This window comes from Suricata suricatta, chromosome 5 (genome assembly GCF_006229205.1).
Source record: "Suricata suricatta isolate VVHF042 chromosome 5, meerkat_22Aug2017_6uvM2_HiC, whole genome shotgun sequence".
Taxonomy (NCBI): Eukaryota; Metazoa; Chordata; class Mammalia; order Carnivora; family Herpestidae; genus Suricata; species Suricata suricatta.
The window spans coordinates 65,519,520-65,534,031 of record NC_043704.1 but is presented as its reverse complement, the minus strand read 5'-3'; the positions used below and the strand labels follow the sequence as shown (position 1 = coordinate 65,534,031).

Genomic DNA, 14,512 nt, shown 5'->3' with positions numbered 1-14,512 from the left:
AAGAAGAAGAAGAAGAAGAAGAAGAAGAAGAAGAAGAAGAAGAAGAAGAAGAAACCAGTAACTTGAAGATAGGTCAATAAAAACTTCTCAAACTGAAATGCAAAGATAAACAAACAAATAAATAGAACACAACATCCAAAAACTGTGAGACAATATCTAAAGGAGTAACATGTAACTGGAATGCTAGATGGAGAAGAAAAAGAGAATACAGAAAAAGTACCTCAAATAATACTGGCCAGAAACTTTTTGAAATTAATGACAAACACCAACCTACAGATCCAGAAATCTTAAAAAATGCCATCCAAGACACATACCTTAAACACACACACACACAACACCACAGGCATATCATATTTGAATTAGAGAAAACCAAAGACAAAGCAATCTGAAAGAAGCCAGAGGGAAAATACACCTTAGCTACTGCAGAACAAAGATAAAACTTATAGTGGAATTCTAGTGAGAAACTATCCATGCAAGAAGAGAATGGTGTGAAATTTTTGAAGTGTTGGGGGAAAAAAAACCCCCAACCTAGAATTCTATATTCAGTAAAATCATTCAAAAGTGAAAAGATCACAATTTTATACTTAACTGTTTCAAAGGATACTATCAAGAAAGTAAAAAGACATCCCACAGAACAGGAGAAAAATCTGCAAATCATTTATCTGATAAGGGGAGGCCTCAGAATATACATAGAACTCCTAAAACTCAACAATAAATAGACATTAAAAGTAATGTCTATAATAAATAAGACAATCCACTTAAAAAATGAGCAAAGAATCTGAAAAGACATTTCTCCAAAAAAGATACACAAATGAAGGGCACATGAAAGACTCTAAAACTCACTAATCACTAAACAAAAGCAAATCAAAACCACAGTGAGATACCACCTCACACACACTAGGATGGCTACAATAAAATAAAAATGGCGGCGGGGGGGTGCCTGGGTGGCTCAGTCAGTCAAGTGACCCACTTCAGTTCAGGTCATGATCTCAAGGTTCATGAGTTCAAGCCCCACATCAGGCTCCATGCTGACAGCTCAGAGCCTGGAGCCTGCTTCATATCCTGTGTCTCCCTCTCTCTCTGTTTCTCCCCTCTTACACTCTATCTCTCTGTCAAAAGTAAAATAAAGGATTAAAAAAATTTTTTTAAAGAAAAAAATGGGCAGTTATAAGTGAAGGCAAAGATATGGAGAATTGAGACTCCCTTATACATTCCTGGTGGGAATGAAAAACAGTGCAACCACTTTTGAAATAGTCTGGCAGTTTCTCAGAAAGTAAAACATAGTTACTGTGTGATCCAAGAACTCCATTCCTAGGTCTAGAGCCAGGAGAACTGATGAACTTAGGTCCACACAAAAATCTGAACACAAATCTACATAGCAGCATTATTTAGAATAGGTAAAAAAGAGAAACAAATTGTGACACATCCACACAGTGGAAAATCATACAGTCATAAAAAGGTACTAAGACCTATTACAACATGGATGAACTTTGAAAACATTATGCTAAGTTAAGGAAGCCAGACACAAAAAGCTGTACATTGTATGATTTCATTTATATGAAATGTTCAGAACAGGCAAATCCATAAGAAGAAAGATTAGGTTGCCAGGGCCTATGGGGAAGAGGGTAACTGGGAGTGACTGCTAATAGGTATGGGGTTTCTTTGGGGATAATGAGAATGTTCTGGAGTTAGATAATGGTTACGGTTGGACAATTTTGTAAGCATACTAAAAACAACTGAATTGCATATTTTAAAAGGGTAAATTTTATGGTATGTGAATTATATCTTAAAAAAAATTCATAAAAGAGAAAGACTTCTTTAGACAGATAAAAACTAAAGGAGTTCATTGCCAGGAGACCTGCCCTGCAATAAATGGTAAAACAAGTTCTCCAGGCAGGAGAAAAATGACATTGGTCAGGAACTTGCATTTCTATAAAGAAAGGAAAAGTGGCACAGAAAGAATAAATGAAGATAAATTAAATCATTTTTTTCTTACTTTTAACTGATCCAAAATATAACTGTTGAAGCAATGACAGTGAAATGTACTGGGTGGTTACAGCCTATGGAGGGGTGAAATGAACGACAGCAATGCCACAGGGACAGCAGGCAGGAGCTGGGAATAACCTGCTGCAGGGGCCTGCACTGCAGGGAAAGGGACAGTATGACTTAGGATCTAGATTATTTTATATGTAAACTCATATACTAGTTCATAAGACAAGCCTCGTGAAATTTCAGAGAGCAGTGATTCCTGACCATAGAGCAAATGAATTAGAAGTTACTTCAAAAATAAGTTAAATTCCTGCATATTTGGAAATTTAAAAACAAATATTCACACGTTTTTTAAAAAAGTAGCTATTAATAATGATAAACACCCTATATTAAAACTAATGAAATACACCAAAATCAGTGTTTTGAAGGAAAGTGTTTAGCCTTAAATACTTTATAAAACTGATGAGTGCCTGAAAATTAATGAGCTGTATGTCTACTTTAAGTTAGGAAAAGATCTACAAAACAAGAAGAAGGAAGGGAGAAAGACATAATATGAGTGGGAGGTTAGTGCAGCTGAAAAAATATCTACAGTAAAGAAAATCAACAGATTCAGAGGCTCACTTCTTGGAAAACCAATACCAGGAAAATTAACAAGCCTCCAGTAAAACTGGATAAGGAAAAAAAGTTAAAGCACAAATAAATAATATGACTGAAAAAGCAGGCATGATTATAGACAAGACAAACACCAAGAAGAGTATAGCATACTACTATCAATGTACACCAAACAATTTGAAAAGTCAGGTGAAGTGGACCTTGTGAATTGTAATTTAGGAAAACAACGCAGAAAGGTCTGCAAATAGTACGGAAGGGAAGGAGCGGCGAAAGGTTTCCCATGAAGCTAACATCCCAGATCATATTCTACACCGCAAACTGAAGAAACTCATCTGAAGCTTATTTAAACTCTTTTCAAAAGTACCAAAGAAGGAATACTCTGCAGTCATTTCAGAAGACCTGTGTAACTCTGACACCAATGTCATACAGAATCAAAATGAGAAAGAAAAATAAGGCCATTTCACTCACAAATATAGAATCAAAATTCTGAGAAACATACTAGTAAATCAAATCCAACAATGTATTAAAAATAAAACACCCTGACCAAGTTAGGTTCATCCCAAGTATGTAAGGATAGATTAATGTTTGTTAAAATAAATAAAGGTTCTTATAATAATTTTAAAAAGAAAAATATATAATTACCTCAAAAAATACAGCTGAAACATGTGAAAAAATACAACATGAACACATGATTAAGTTTCAGTAAATTAGGAAAAGAGAACTTCCACACCCTAATAAAGAGTATTTACTACAACATCTTACAGAAAGTGAAAGAATGATGAGTGCAGAGTTCAAATAGGTAAATGGAAACAAGGGGATGAGGTGGGGAAAACCACATAAATACACATGAGTTATTGTCAAGGTCCTAATTTTTATAGTGAGTATGGGTTCCCGTGGATTCTTATTCTATTACCAAAACCAACTGAACAAACATGCATGGAGTAGTGGGGAGATTATGTCATAGACCAGAGAGTCTCAAAAGTGTAGTTCCCACAGATCGGCATTACCTGGAAACTTGTAACAAATGCTAGCCCCACTTCTGACCTACTCAATCAGAAGCTCTGGGGTTGGGCCCAGCAACATATGTTTTAATAAGCCCTCCAGGTGATTCTGGTACGTGCTAAAGACTGAGCAGCAATGCCATAAAATACGAATTCTAGTCTGTACACCTATAGTTCAGTTAACAAAAGGGAAGCAGAACTCATGGCTGCTGTGTGCTTGTTTTATGGGGACAACCAGGGTACTTTCTCATTTAGTTGAGCTTTAAACTAGATCAGAGAAGCCTTGAATGTGACTCCCTGACACCCTGGTAACAAATCTAAAAGGAGAAAATGAGGCCTATTACACTATTAAAACCAGCAGTAATTCCTAACACCAGAAACTTGCTATATACCTCAATGTAGTCTCATATTTTATTATGGAGATCCAAAGTCAGAACAACGTTTAGAAAGTAACAGGACTTCTACAAATTGGGAGAATAGTCTCCAAAGAGATTTTCCTAGAGTTTGAAATGAAGGAAAGAAGCATATTCGTTCAGCATAGCACAAGCAACTTCTAGAAGAGAAAAAACTAGGGAGGAGAAAAATGTAGAGTTATGTGTTGAGAACTACTGGACATTGCAATTTTGGAGGTATAGTATTTCACTGCAAAGAATCTTGTCTATGAATAACAATTATTATACCTTATGAACCTCTGCCAACTCACGGTCCATTCTTGCTGCCCTCTTGGGAAAACCAGCTTTCGTGGTAGTGACTTTTGGCTTTGGAGGTCTGATTCGGGGTTGTGTCACAAAATCTGGGAGAGATGACTCAAGTTCAACTAATCCTACAGAAAGGAAGTACATGTTTTCGTATTTGGTGATTAAATTTAGCACTTTGAAAGCATATTGTTAGTTTTAGGAGCTATTTGCCAAGTGGTTTCATTTAGAATATTGATAAGGTACAGCCCACATAATTGTAGTGGTCCCAAAATGTAAAGCAAATTTCTGCATAATTAACTCATGTTCTCAGGGGCTTAAGACTGTAAATTGAGAACTCCATTCTAATAAAATATTTCCCTACAAAAGTGTAGTAAATTCTGCAATAATAATCAAGAGAAAATTAATGATCATATGATACATGGGATCATTATTCTAAAGTAGATGTACACAAATTTATCTTATTTTGCTCTGGAGATGATCAGCCAGAGCCACAAGTTCGAGAGTGTGACCATCAACTCATGATCTTGGCCATATACATGATGCTTCAACTTGTCAACTAAAATTTAAATCATCTAAATAAGCCTCCCTTGGACTTTATAAGAGGTATAGCTCTATGAATTTATCCCCTGGTTATCCATTTCCTTACCCACTAGTTTTCTAGCACTTCCTGAAGGGCTGATTTCATGATATATTTATTCTTTGCTTTGTAAACCTGATATAAAAGCTTTTTCAGTTTAATTTTTGCATAACTTTATTAGTAACACTGAACATGTTTAAATGTTTAGTAGCTTAGCACTGATATATTGTTATATAGTATATACATTTATTTATTTGGGTCTTAGCAGTTTTTATTGGTTTGTATGAACTCATATTAATAATAATAAATGTGTTCATTGCTTTTTCTTGAAAATATTTTTATTTGATGTTTAGCCTTCAATCCAATACTTCTTTCTATTCTAGTACTTTAATCCAATACTCCTCTTATCGTGGACTTGTAACCATGTAAATTTCTTACCTTCATAGGTGTTGAGATACTGGTTTCTTACTACAAAGTCCTCTGAGTTGTTGTCAGGGAAACGACCAAGGCGAGACAAAGGCCCATAGACCTGGGATGCATAGTCAGAATAATCCTTGATGATATTTCTTCTCTCCAACTTCCCTTCTATATTCTTTCCCTTTCCCACAAGTTTCCTGATTGCTAAAATAAAACATACCTCTGTGACTATCTCCAAAATACTGTTCTGAACAAATGCATAATAATAGACCAGTTTTATTTTTATTCACAGGGAAGCTGCTGAACTGTGCAGTTATGAAGACCACTCACTGCAGACAGAATGTAAAGCAAAAAACAGAATCTGTGTGGCCCAGATCCTCATGAAACAAGCGGGAGTGACAGAAGTTGAGTCAATTAGTGTCCTCAATGGGTACTCATCAAATATCTTTTATAACTGGGGCACCTGGGTGGCTCAATGGGTTGAGCATCTGACTTTGGCTCAGGTCATGATCTTATGGTTCATGGGTTTTAGCCCTGCATTGGACTCTCTGATATCTCAGAGCCTGGAACCTGCTTTGGATTCTGTGTCTCCCTCTCTCTGCTCCTTGCCTGCTTGTGCACACTCTCTCTCTCTCTCTCAAAAATAAACATTAAAAATTTTTTTTTAAATCTTGTATAACTGCATTCCAAGCTCTGAGGCAAGAAGGCGTATTTGGTAAGAGTCTTCCAGTCTAAGGAAAGAAACTCAAAGTAACTGAAAAATACATGTTTAGTGGAGATTTGGAGAATTATTTTCTCCTAGGAGAATAACTGCAAGGGAAGGAAGACTACAGGTTCTTCAGTAATCTGTCCATCTTGGTTAACAACAGAATAAAGCACAATTTATTCCAGCTTAGAGCTCTCAGAAGGGTTTGGCAGTCAGAGGGAAAAGGTTCAACTGTGCACATCCGGAGTTCATTCATCTAAGGAGTCATGCTACCTCCTCCTGCTCCTTCCCTTTCAGTCCTATTACAGAGCCATCCGGTTTGAAGGCTCTACGCTGTGTGCTCTCAATGCGCGCAAAGTCAAGATGTGGGACTGCAAAGTCTTGTTGCAAGAGGCGGCTGCACGCACCACTGCTGCCTTGTGGGTGTTTGTTTGATCCCCAGTGCTTCTGTGTGTGACTTGGGGTTTTAGAATTAAATAAAAAATAGTTAACGTTTTGTTATTTATCTACAAAAGTTAGTCAACTCATCATTAGTTATACCAAGTTCTGAGAAGAAAAAATGTTGAGAATGTCTAACTACCTACCTAGAAGCTAGTTGTTGTTTACTCACACACACAGCAAGTCCAGGGGCATATGAATTAGACCAGATAATAGGCACCTGACCTAGGGTGGGGAGCAGTGGGGTCCTTGAAGGCCTCCCTGAGGAAGTGACATTTCTGTCTTAGCCTGGGTTCCCCCCAAGGCAGAGCATGAGACAAAAGCAGTTGTGCAGGTAATTTATTTCAGCAGGAAGAAAGGGACAGGGGGAATTAAAAAAAGAAAAAAAAAAGAACTACTCAACCCATTATTAGGATTGTGAAGTGCTGAAAAAAAAAATTGGTGATATCTAAATGTAGACCTAGCATTTAGTTAAGTTAAAAATTATTTTCTCACATCAAGAAAAAGTTAAAGTTAGGTTCACTAAAAAAATAATTTTAAGGAATTAATTTTTATAACTTTTACTTTTGCTAGAAAAATAAATTTGATTTTCTTACATTCTATTATACATATAAGTGGCTAATTTTCATATATAACTGACATATTAAAATTTTATAAGTAAATTATATTAAAAGCTACTAAGCAAATAAAGCTATAAAGTTAAATACTAATAAGTTAAATTTTTTAATTGTAAAGTTTTTATATAGTCCTTTTTAAAAATAATTTTTTATATTGTCATTCTTAATCATCCACTGATTGCTCCTTTTATGTGTACAGATATATAGTACATAAACAGATACACAACATATCCATGGTATTAAAATTTCATGGGAGGGGGCAAGCAGGAGAAAAGATGTTTACATGTCTTGTTTAAGGGCAATAATTTTTTAAAAAGGTTGAGAAATTGGGCTCTCTGTCTGAGACCTCAACACCTGAATATGGGAAGCCCAATCCCTACCCTCTGTTTCTCTCTGTTTCTCTCCTCCCTCCCTTTCCCTCTCTCACACACACACACCCCGATAATGTCAAAAACTTGACTACCTGTTAGAACATCATTATTTGGTTTTCTTAGTGAGAAATTTCCTCCAGCCTTCTACTTTTGAAAATAACTCTTTTCCTTTACTCATTTAATAACACTGGGACTCATAAGAATTGTATCTAAATCAGGTTTGGTCAAAGATTCAAAGCAAAGCCCAACTTTCTCATTCTCTTCATTGTTCATACTGCACCTTTACCTGATACATGTTTGTGCTGAATCCGTGCCAGTTTTGCCTCCTTTGCCTCCTGCAGTTTAGACCACCGGGCATTCAAGTGTTTCATGTTCACTTCGTTTTGATTCTCATCACGCTTCCTCAGCAACTCTTTTAGGACTTCAAGGCGAATCTCCTGCAGACTTTAGGTAAATTACCAAACATAAAGAAGTATGTGGGGGCGCCTGGGTGGCTCAGTCAGTTGAGCATCCGACTTCGGCTCAGGTCATGATCTCACAGTTCGTGGGTTCGAGCCCCACGCTAGGTTCTATGCTGACAGCTAGCTCAAAGCCTGGAGCCTGTCTTCAGATTCTGTGTCTCCCTCTCTCTCTGACCCTTCCCTGCTCCTGCTGTCTCTCAATAAAAAGTTAAATTTTTTTTAATTAAAAAAAAAGTATGTGGTATCTCCAACAGACTGTTCTACTAGACAGAAAGGGAACACCTGCCATAAACAAGATCTTCTCTTTGGGCTGGTCTCATATTCATGTATTTTAAAAAGACCACTCTGGCAAAAGTGTGACAAATGGATTGGGTGTGTGGGGGAGGCAACTCAACAGTGAGTCTTTCCATAATAGGGATATGTCTGGGTGTAGTTCTGAAAGGTATAGAAGAGAATGCCAAGTAAAAAAAGGGGGGGGCTCTCTAGGGAGATGGGCCTAAATGAACAACAAAATGTATGTACACAGTTCCAGGTTAACAGATATTGGCTAGAGGGTTAAGTAATAAGAGTGAGGAGAGAATGAGGCAGCATGCTCTCTTAAGGAATACATTGACAATGTCAGGGTCTGGCACATACAGGCGCTCAGTCAATCTTTGCCTCCCTTCCCCTTACTTTCACCTTGTTCACCCAGAGCTACCTTGCTCATGTGTATACAACGATGTACAGATGACTTCAAAATCTGTCCCTCAAGGCCAGGTATGTCTGGGTCGGAATCCCCGTCTACTTGAATTTCCAGCTATCCCTTGACAACCTAAAAAGAACCTGCCCATTTTGTTCCTCCAGAAATCTACTCCTTCTACCTTCTTTCGTCCCCTAGTGATTCCTCTTCTAAAGCACTTCTTGCATCCATTTCCTAGCTCGTGTTTTTGTCAACTCTCTCCTAACTTGGAGTCTAGTTGCTAATCTAGTTTCTCCTCCTTCCAATCTTGCTTCACACAGCTGCTAAGATTCTCCTTCCCAAAATAGAATTTGAACATTTTACTCTTACTTAAAAATTCATAGAGTAATTCATTCATCCACTCATTTGTCAAATATTTATTAAGTGCTCACTATATACCAGGCAGGAAACAAACAGGGATGAACAAGATAAAACACCTTCTCTCAAGAAGCACTGTTCTATTGGAGCAGGCATTTCAACTAGCATTTTATAAGACAAGGAGATAAATACCAGACAAGAAGAATAAAAGGACTGTGGGAGAAGAAATAACAGAGCATCTATGCTTAGCACTACTCCCAGTAGATGCCAGGAAGGTTGGGAAGACTTCCTTACAGGAGTCTTTTTTTTTTTAATAGTTTATTGTCAAATTGGTTTCCATATAACACCCAGTGCTCTTCCCCACAAGTGCCCTCCTCCATCACCACCACCTCTTTTCCCCCTTCCCCTTCAACCCTCAGTTCGTTTTTAGTATTCAAGTCTCTCAGGTTTTGCATCCCTCTCTCTCCCCAACTCTCCTTCCCTCTTCCCCTCCCCCTGGTCCTCCATTAGGTTTCTCCTGTTCTCCTGTTAGACCTATGAGTGCAAACATATGGTATCTGTCCTTCTCTGCCTGACTTATTTCGCTTAGCATGACACCCTCAAGGTCCATCCACTTTCCTACAAATGGCCAGATTTCATTCTTTCTCATTGCCATGTAATACTCCATTGTGTGTGTGTGTGTGTGTGTGTGGAGATATAGATAGATAGATAGATAGATAGTGGGATAGTATCTATCCCATAAGGTTGTTGTGAGCATTAAAAAAGTTAATGTCTACAGTGTGGTAGAACAGTGGTTCCCAAACCTGAGCATGCATCAGATTGCCTGAAACCTACTGCCTGACTCAGGTCTGGGGTGGGGCCTGAAAATCTGCATTTCTAACAAGTCCCCAGGTAAGGCTAATGCTGCTGGTTTGTGGACCACACTTTGAGACCTACTGGCTTGGAACAAACATGACTCTGGTATGTAGAAAGCACTCCACAAGTATAACATGCTCTATGAATATCATCATCATCATCAGTAAATTATCATCTACCTGATGGCTTCTTACCCTCCAACACCCAGTTCAGAAGCTACCTTCTCTCAGTTTCCCCAAATCTCCACTCATCCCATGTAGAAATAGCCAGAAACATTTTAAGTCTTTTTAATGTCCTTCTGATAAGAATATACCTCTCCAAATTGTAGCACTAAATTTAATTTCCTACAGACAGGACTGGGTACCTGATACCTACTTTGCCCTGACGTACTTTACATTCTGTTTAGCTGCAAGCTTTTACCAAAACATCACAGAGTCTGAATTCAGTGTTAATAAAAGGTGTTGTAAAAAGATAAACATATTTTGAATTCAGAACAACACTGAGTCCAACTCTCCTGGTTCTTAACTCTCTTTTAGGTAAGCACACTGTCAGGGGCTATGGTAGCATTGCTCTGAGTAGCAAAGTGCCTCGGTGCAACCTGAAACAAAGGACAACCTCAACAAGTTCCCTTCCTTGCCTCTCTTTCTTGCTGGGAGCTGTAATTTGGGGGACTTCATCATTTCTACACCTTCCAAGGACAGCCTCATTACTGAAAATACATTAGTTAAATGACCAAAAACCAGAAGTACCTCAGCATATTGTTGTTTATGCACTATGAATCCATTTCCTAATTAAGGAATTGTCTTTTAAGTAGAAAATGCCCTGTTAGCTGTAGCTAGAACCCAACGTGTCTTGACTGTGAGTCCAGTACAAGGGGAAATAAGAGACAGTATTAGCTGGGAGGCTAAGGGACATGAAGAAGGCCAAGGTCTAGGCAAAATGGCACTGAGAATGAACAGAAAGGGTCAGTTTGACTAGTGCAGCCACTCTGGAAAACAGTAGGGAAGTTCCTCAAAAAATTAAAAGTAGAACTACCCTATGGCCCAGCAATTGCACTACTAGGTATTTATCCAAGGGATACAGGTGTGCTGATATGAAGGGACACATGCACCCCAATGTTTATAGCAGCGTTATCAACAACAGCCAAAGTGTGGAAAGAGCTTAAATGTCCATTGGTGGATGAATGGATAAAGAAGATGTGATATATATATATACATACACACACACACACACCACACAATGGAGTATTACTCAGCAATCAAAAAGAATGAAATCTTACCATTTGCAACTACTTGGATGGAACTAGAGGGTATTATGCTAAGTGAAATTAGAAAGATAAATATCATATGACTTCATCCATATGAGGACTTTAAGATACAAAACAGATGAACATAAGGAAAGGGAAGCAAAAATAATATAAAAACAGGGAAGGGGACAAAACATAAGAGACAAATATGGAGAACAAACAGGGATACTGAAGGGGTTGTGGGAAGGGGGATGGGCTAAGTGGGTAAGGGGCTTTAAGGAATCTACTCTTGAAATCATTGCTAACTAACTTGGATGTAAATTTAAAAAGTAAATTTAAAAAATTAGTAAAAACTACTCAAAAATTTAAATGGGCAAAACCTCTTTTTAGTTCACTATTGTTAGAAATAATTGGAAAAAATATACATTTGAATCAAAAGAAAAATAAGGAAATAAAAAAGGAAAAAGAACTAATATATGGTATAAGGCAGGTATACCTTTAACACAGGTGAAAATAACCAGTTACAAAAGATCATATACTTCATGATTCTATGTATATGAAATTTCCAGGAAAGACAAATACAAAGAGACAGAAAGTAGGTGAATATTTACAAAAGACGGTGAAAGGAGGAAATGGAAAGTTACTTTAATGGATTGGAGTTTCTTTAATGTTTCTTTCTTGTAGTGAGGAAAGTGTTATAAAATTAGATAGTGATGATGGAGATACAACTCTGTGAATATAGTAAAAATAACTACAATATGCATTTAAAATTGAATTCTATGATTGTATCTCAACAAAACAGTTAAGAAATAAAAAAAATTTTTAAAAAGGTCAGTTTGAAAGACATCTGCATAAAGCAGTGGGATTCTGAAATAGTCTAAATTAGATTTTCCCTAAAGAGAAAAGAAGAGAAGAATCACTGATGCTTTGAGGAATTGTTCAAATCTGGGTTCCACACTTAACTTTACACACAAAGAGGGCATTATACACTTTTATATTATTATAGAGAAAATTATAGAGCTATTATTCCTGAAAGACCCAGCAACCCAATTTCCTATCTCTACAGGTGGAGGGTTGCTTAGAAACCCACATATTGGTACAATCTTTTACAGATAACAAGTATTTACGGGGCACCTGGGTGGCTCAGTCGGTTAAGCACCGACTTCTGCTCAGCTCGTGATCTCACAGTTCATGCCCCGAATCAGGCTCTGTGCGGACATCTCAGAGCCTGGAGCCTGCTTCCGATCCTGTGTCTCCTCTCTCGGTCCCTCCCACTCATGCTCTCTCTCTCAAAAATAAACATAAAAAAAAAGGATTTATATTACTCCACCAGTGCAGGTGCAGATATCTGGGTAATCTAGAACTTACTTTTCAATCTCCTGCTCTCTGAAGGCCCATTCCTTCCTCTCCATCGCATTCATCATCCTCCTCCTCTTCTCAGACTGGGAGGTGTCACTCAGACAGGGGAGAGTGGCCTCCCAAGCACGCTTCTCCCGGGCACGTTCTATCATCGCAACCTCAGCTTGTCCTGCCGGGAGTCCTCGACCTAGACAAGGAAGCAATGCACTTTAGAAACACATGGACAAACTCATGTACCCTCCGGTATTTAATTTACTCCCGTTCAGTTCCTGTCCTTTTTAAATTCAAGGGTTAAGAAGGACGAAATGATATTGGGAAACATCCTCACACTGTGCCTCACAGCTTGTTATCTGTGCTCTGTACTGCCTCTTGTTAGTTATCAGCCAAAAGACATTTTAGCTACACAAAACATGCTAGACAGTATTTGAAAAATAGTATGTAACTACCAAATAATCATACCTTGGAATGCCCTATATTAGACAAATCAGTATTTTTTAATACTTTATTGTCAAATTGGTTTCCATATAACACCCAGTGCTTCCTGACAAATCAGTATTTTGAAATGCAAAGAAATATCAAAGTGACTTGTAGCTGCTAAGTGATAAAACCCAAAATTTGAATATGACAATCTGACCCTTGTGGTCTTATGTACTCTCTATTAGAGAAATAAAACAAAAATGAATTGTACAGACAAGCTGACAGTTAATCACACTCAACAGTGAGGCTGAATCCTCCAAGATCAGTAACAAAACAAGAGCCTGCTTTTATCACTCCTATTCAACATAGTACTGGAAGTCCTACCCTGAGTAATCAGGCAAAAAAGAAATAAAAGCCAACCAAATTGAAAAGGAAGTGGTAAAATGGTTTCCATTTGCAGATAACATGATCTTATATATAGAAAACTATAAAGACTATCAAAAATGGTTAGACTAACATATGAATTCAGTAGAGTTACAGAATATAATATCAACATACAAAAATCAGTAGCATTTTAAATACTAACAATGAACTGCCTGAAAAAGAAATAAAGAAAACAATATCATTTACAAAAATAATAGAAATAAACTTAACCAAGGAGGTAAAAGATCTATACAATAAGAACTATAAAACACTAATGAAAGAAATTGAAGATGACAAAAATAAATGGAAAAATATCCTGTGTTGAATCAGTGGATGCAAGGCCATCCACAGATTTGATATAATTCCTAATAAGGATCCCAATGCCATTTTCCACAGAAATAGAAGAACAATCCTAAAATTCTTATGGAACCAAAGAGCCATTGAGAAAGAAAAGCAAAGCTGAATGCATCATACTTTCTGGTTTCAAACTATATTACAAAACTACAATAATCAAAACAGTATAGTACTGGCATAAAAATAAACACATAGACACAAACAGAATCAAGAGCCTAGAAATAAATCCATATATAGTCAATGAATATTTGACAAGGAGGCCAAGAATACTCAGTGGGCAAATGATACCCTCTTCAATAAATGGCAATGGAAAAATTGGATATTCACATGCAAAAGAGTGAATATCTCAGCCACCACCTTACACTAATTACAAAAATTACCTTGAAATGGATTAAATATTTAAATGTAAAGATCCTAGAGGAAAACATATTGGTCTTGGCAATGAATTTTTGGATATGACACCAAAAATACAAGCAACAAAAGCAAAAGTAAAGAAATGGGACTACATCGAGGGGAGGAACCAAGATGGCGGAGAGGAAGGGAGCTCTGTAAACTTCGTCTGTCCCATCCATCGAACTGAGAAGGGCATTGCTCTCATCTGCAAGAGCAGAAGGAGAAAATACGGACTCCAGAAGGAAGAAAACCTGAAGGATACCTGAGTGAGTGAGTGTGAACTGGGGAGACTGGAAAACGGGCCAGCCCAAGACGGGCAGGGGAGGTGGGAGCCCCAGCCCAATGCAGGGCAAGCGCGTGGAGCCTGAGAGACAAAGGGAAGAGACAGAGAGACTGAACACGCTCATAGTACTGTCTCTGGGGAAGAGGTAAAGAACGCTTAACTGCGCTTGGAGAGAGAAGCTCACTCCATAGATAACTGCTGGGTAGCCTAAATCCCGAACCCAGGTGGCACGCAAGGGAAGGAACAGCTTCCAGCCCGG

At 37.7% G+C, this 14,512-nt stretch overlaps 1 protein-coding gene across 4 annotated transcripts in view; it reads right to left on the bottom strand.

Moving 5' to 3' along the window:
* Nucleotides 1-14,512, bottom strand: part of MAATS1 (MYCBP associated and testis expressed 1) — an 89,424-nt gene that overhangs the window by 30,225 nt on the left and 44,687 nt on the right. For all 4 annotated transcript variants that reach the window (XM_029939387.1, XM_029939389.1, XM_029939388.1 and 1 more), the window contains 4 exons: nt 12,393-12,570; nt 7,713-7,870; nt 5,316-5,498; nt 4,283-4,425 (listed from right to left, as the gene is read on the bottom strand). In XM_029939387.1, coding sequence (XP_029795247.1) covers nt 4,283-4,425; nt 5,316-5,498; nt 7,713-7,870; nt 12,393-12,570 — 662 coding nt within the window. The remainder of the gene's footprint in view (nt 1-4,282; nt 4,426-5,315; nt 5,499-7,712; nt 7,871-12,392; nt 12,571-14,512) is intronic.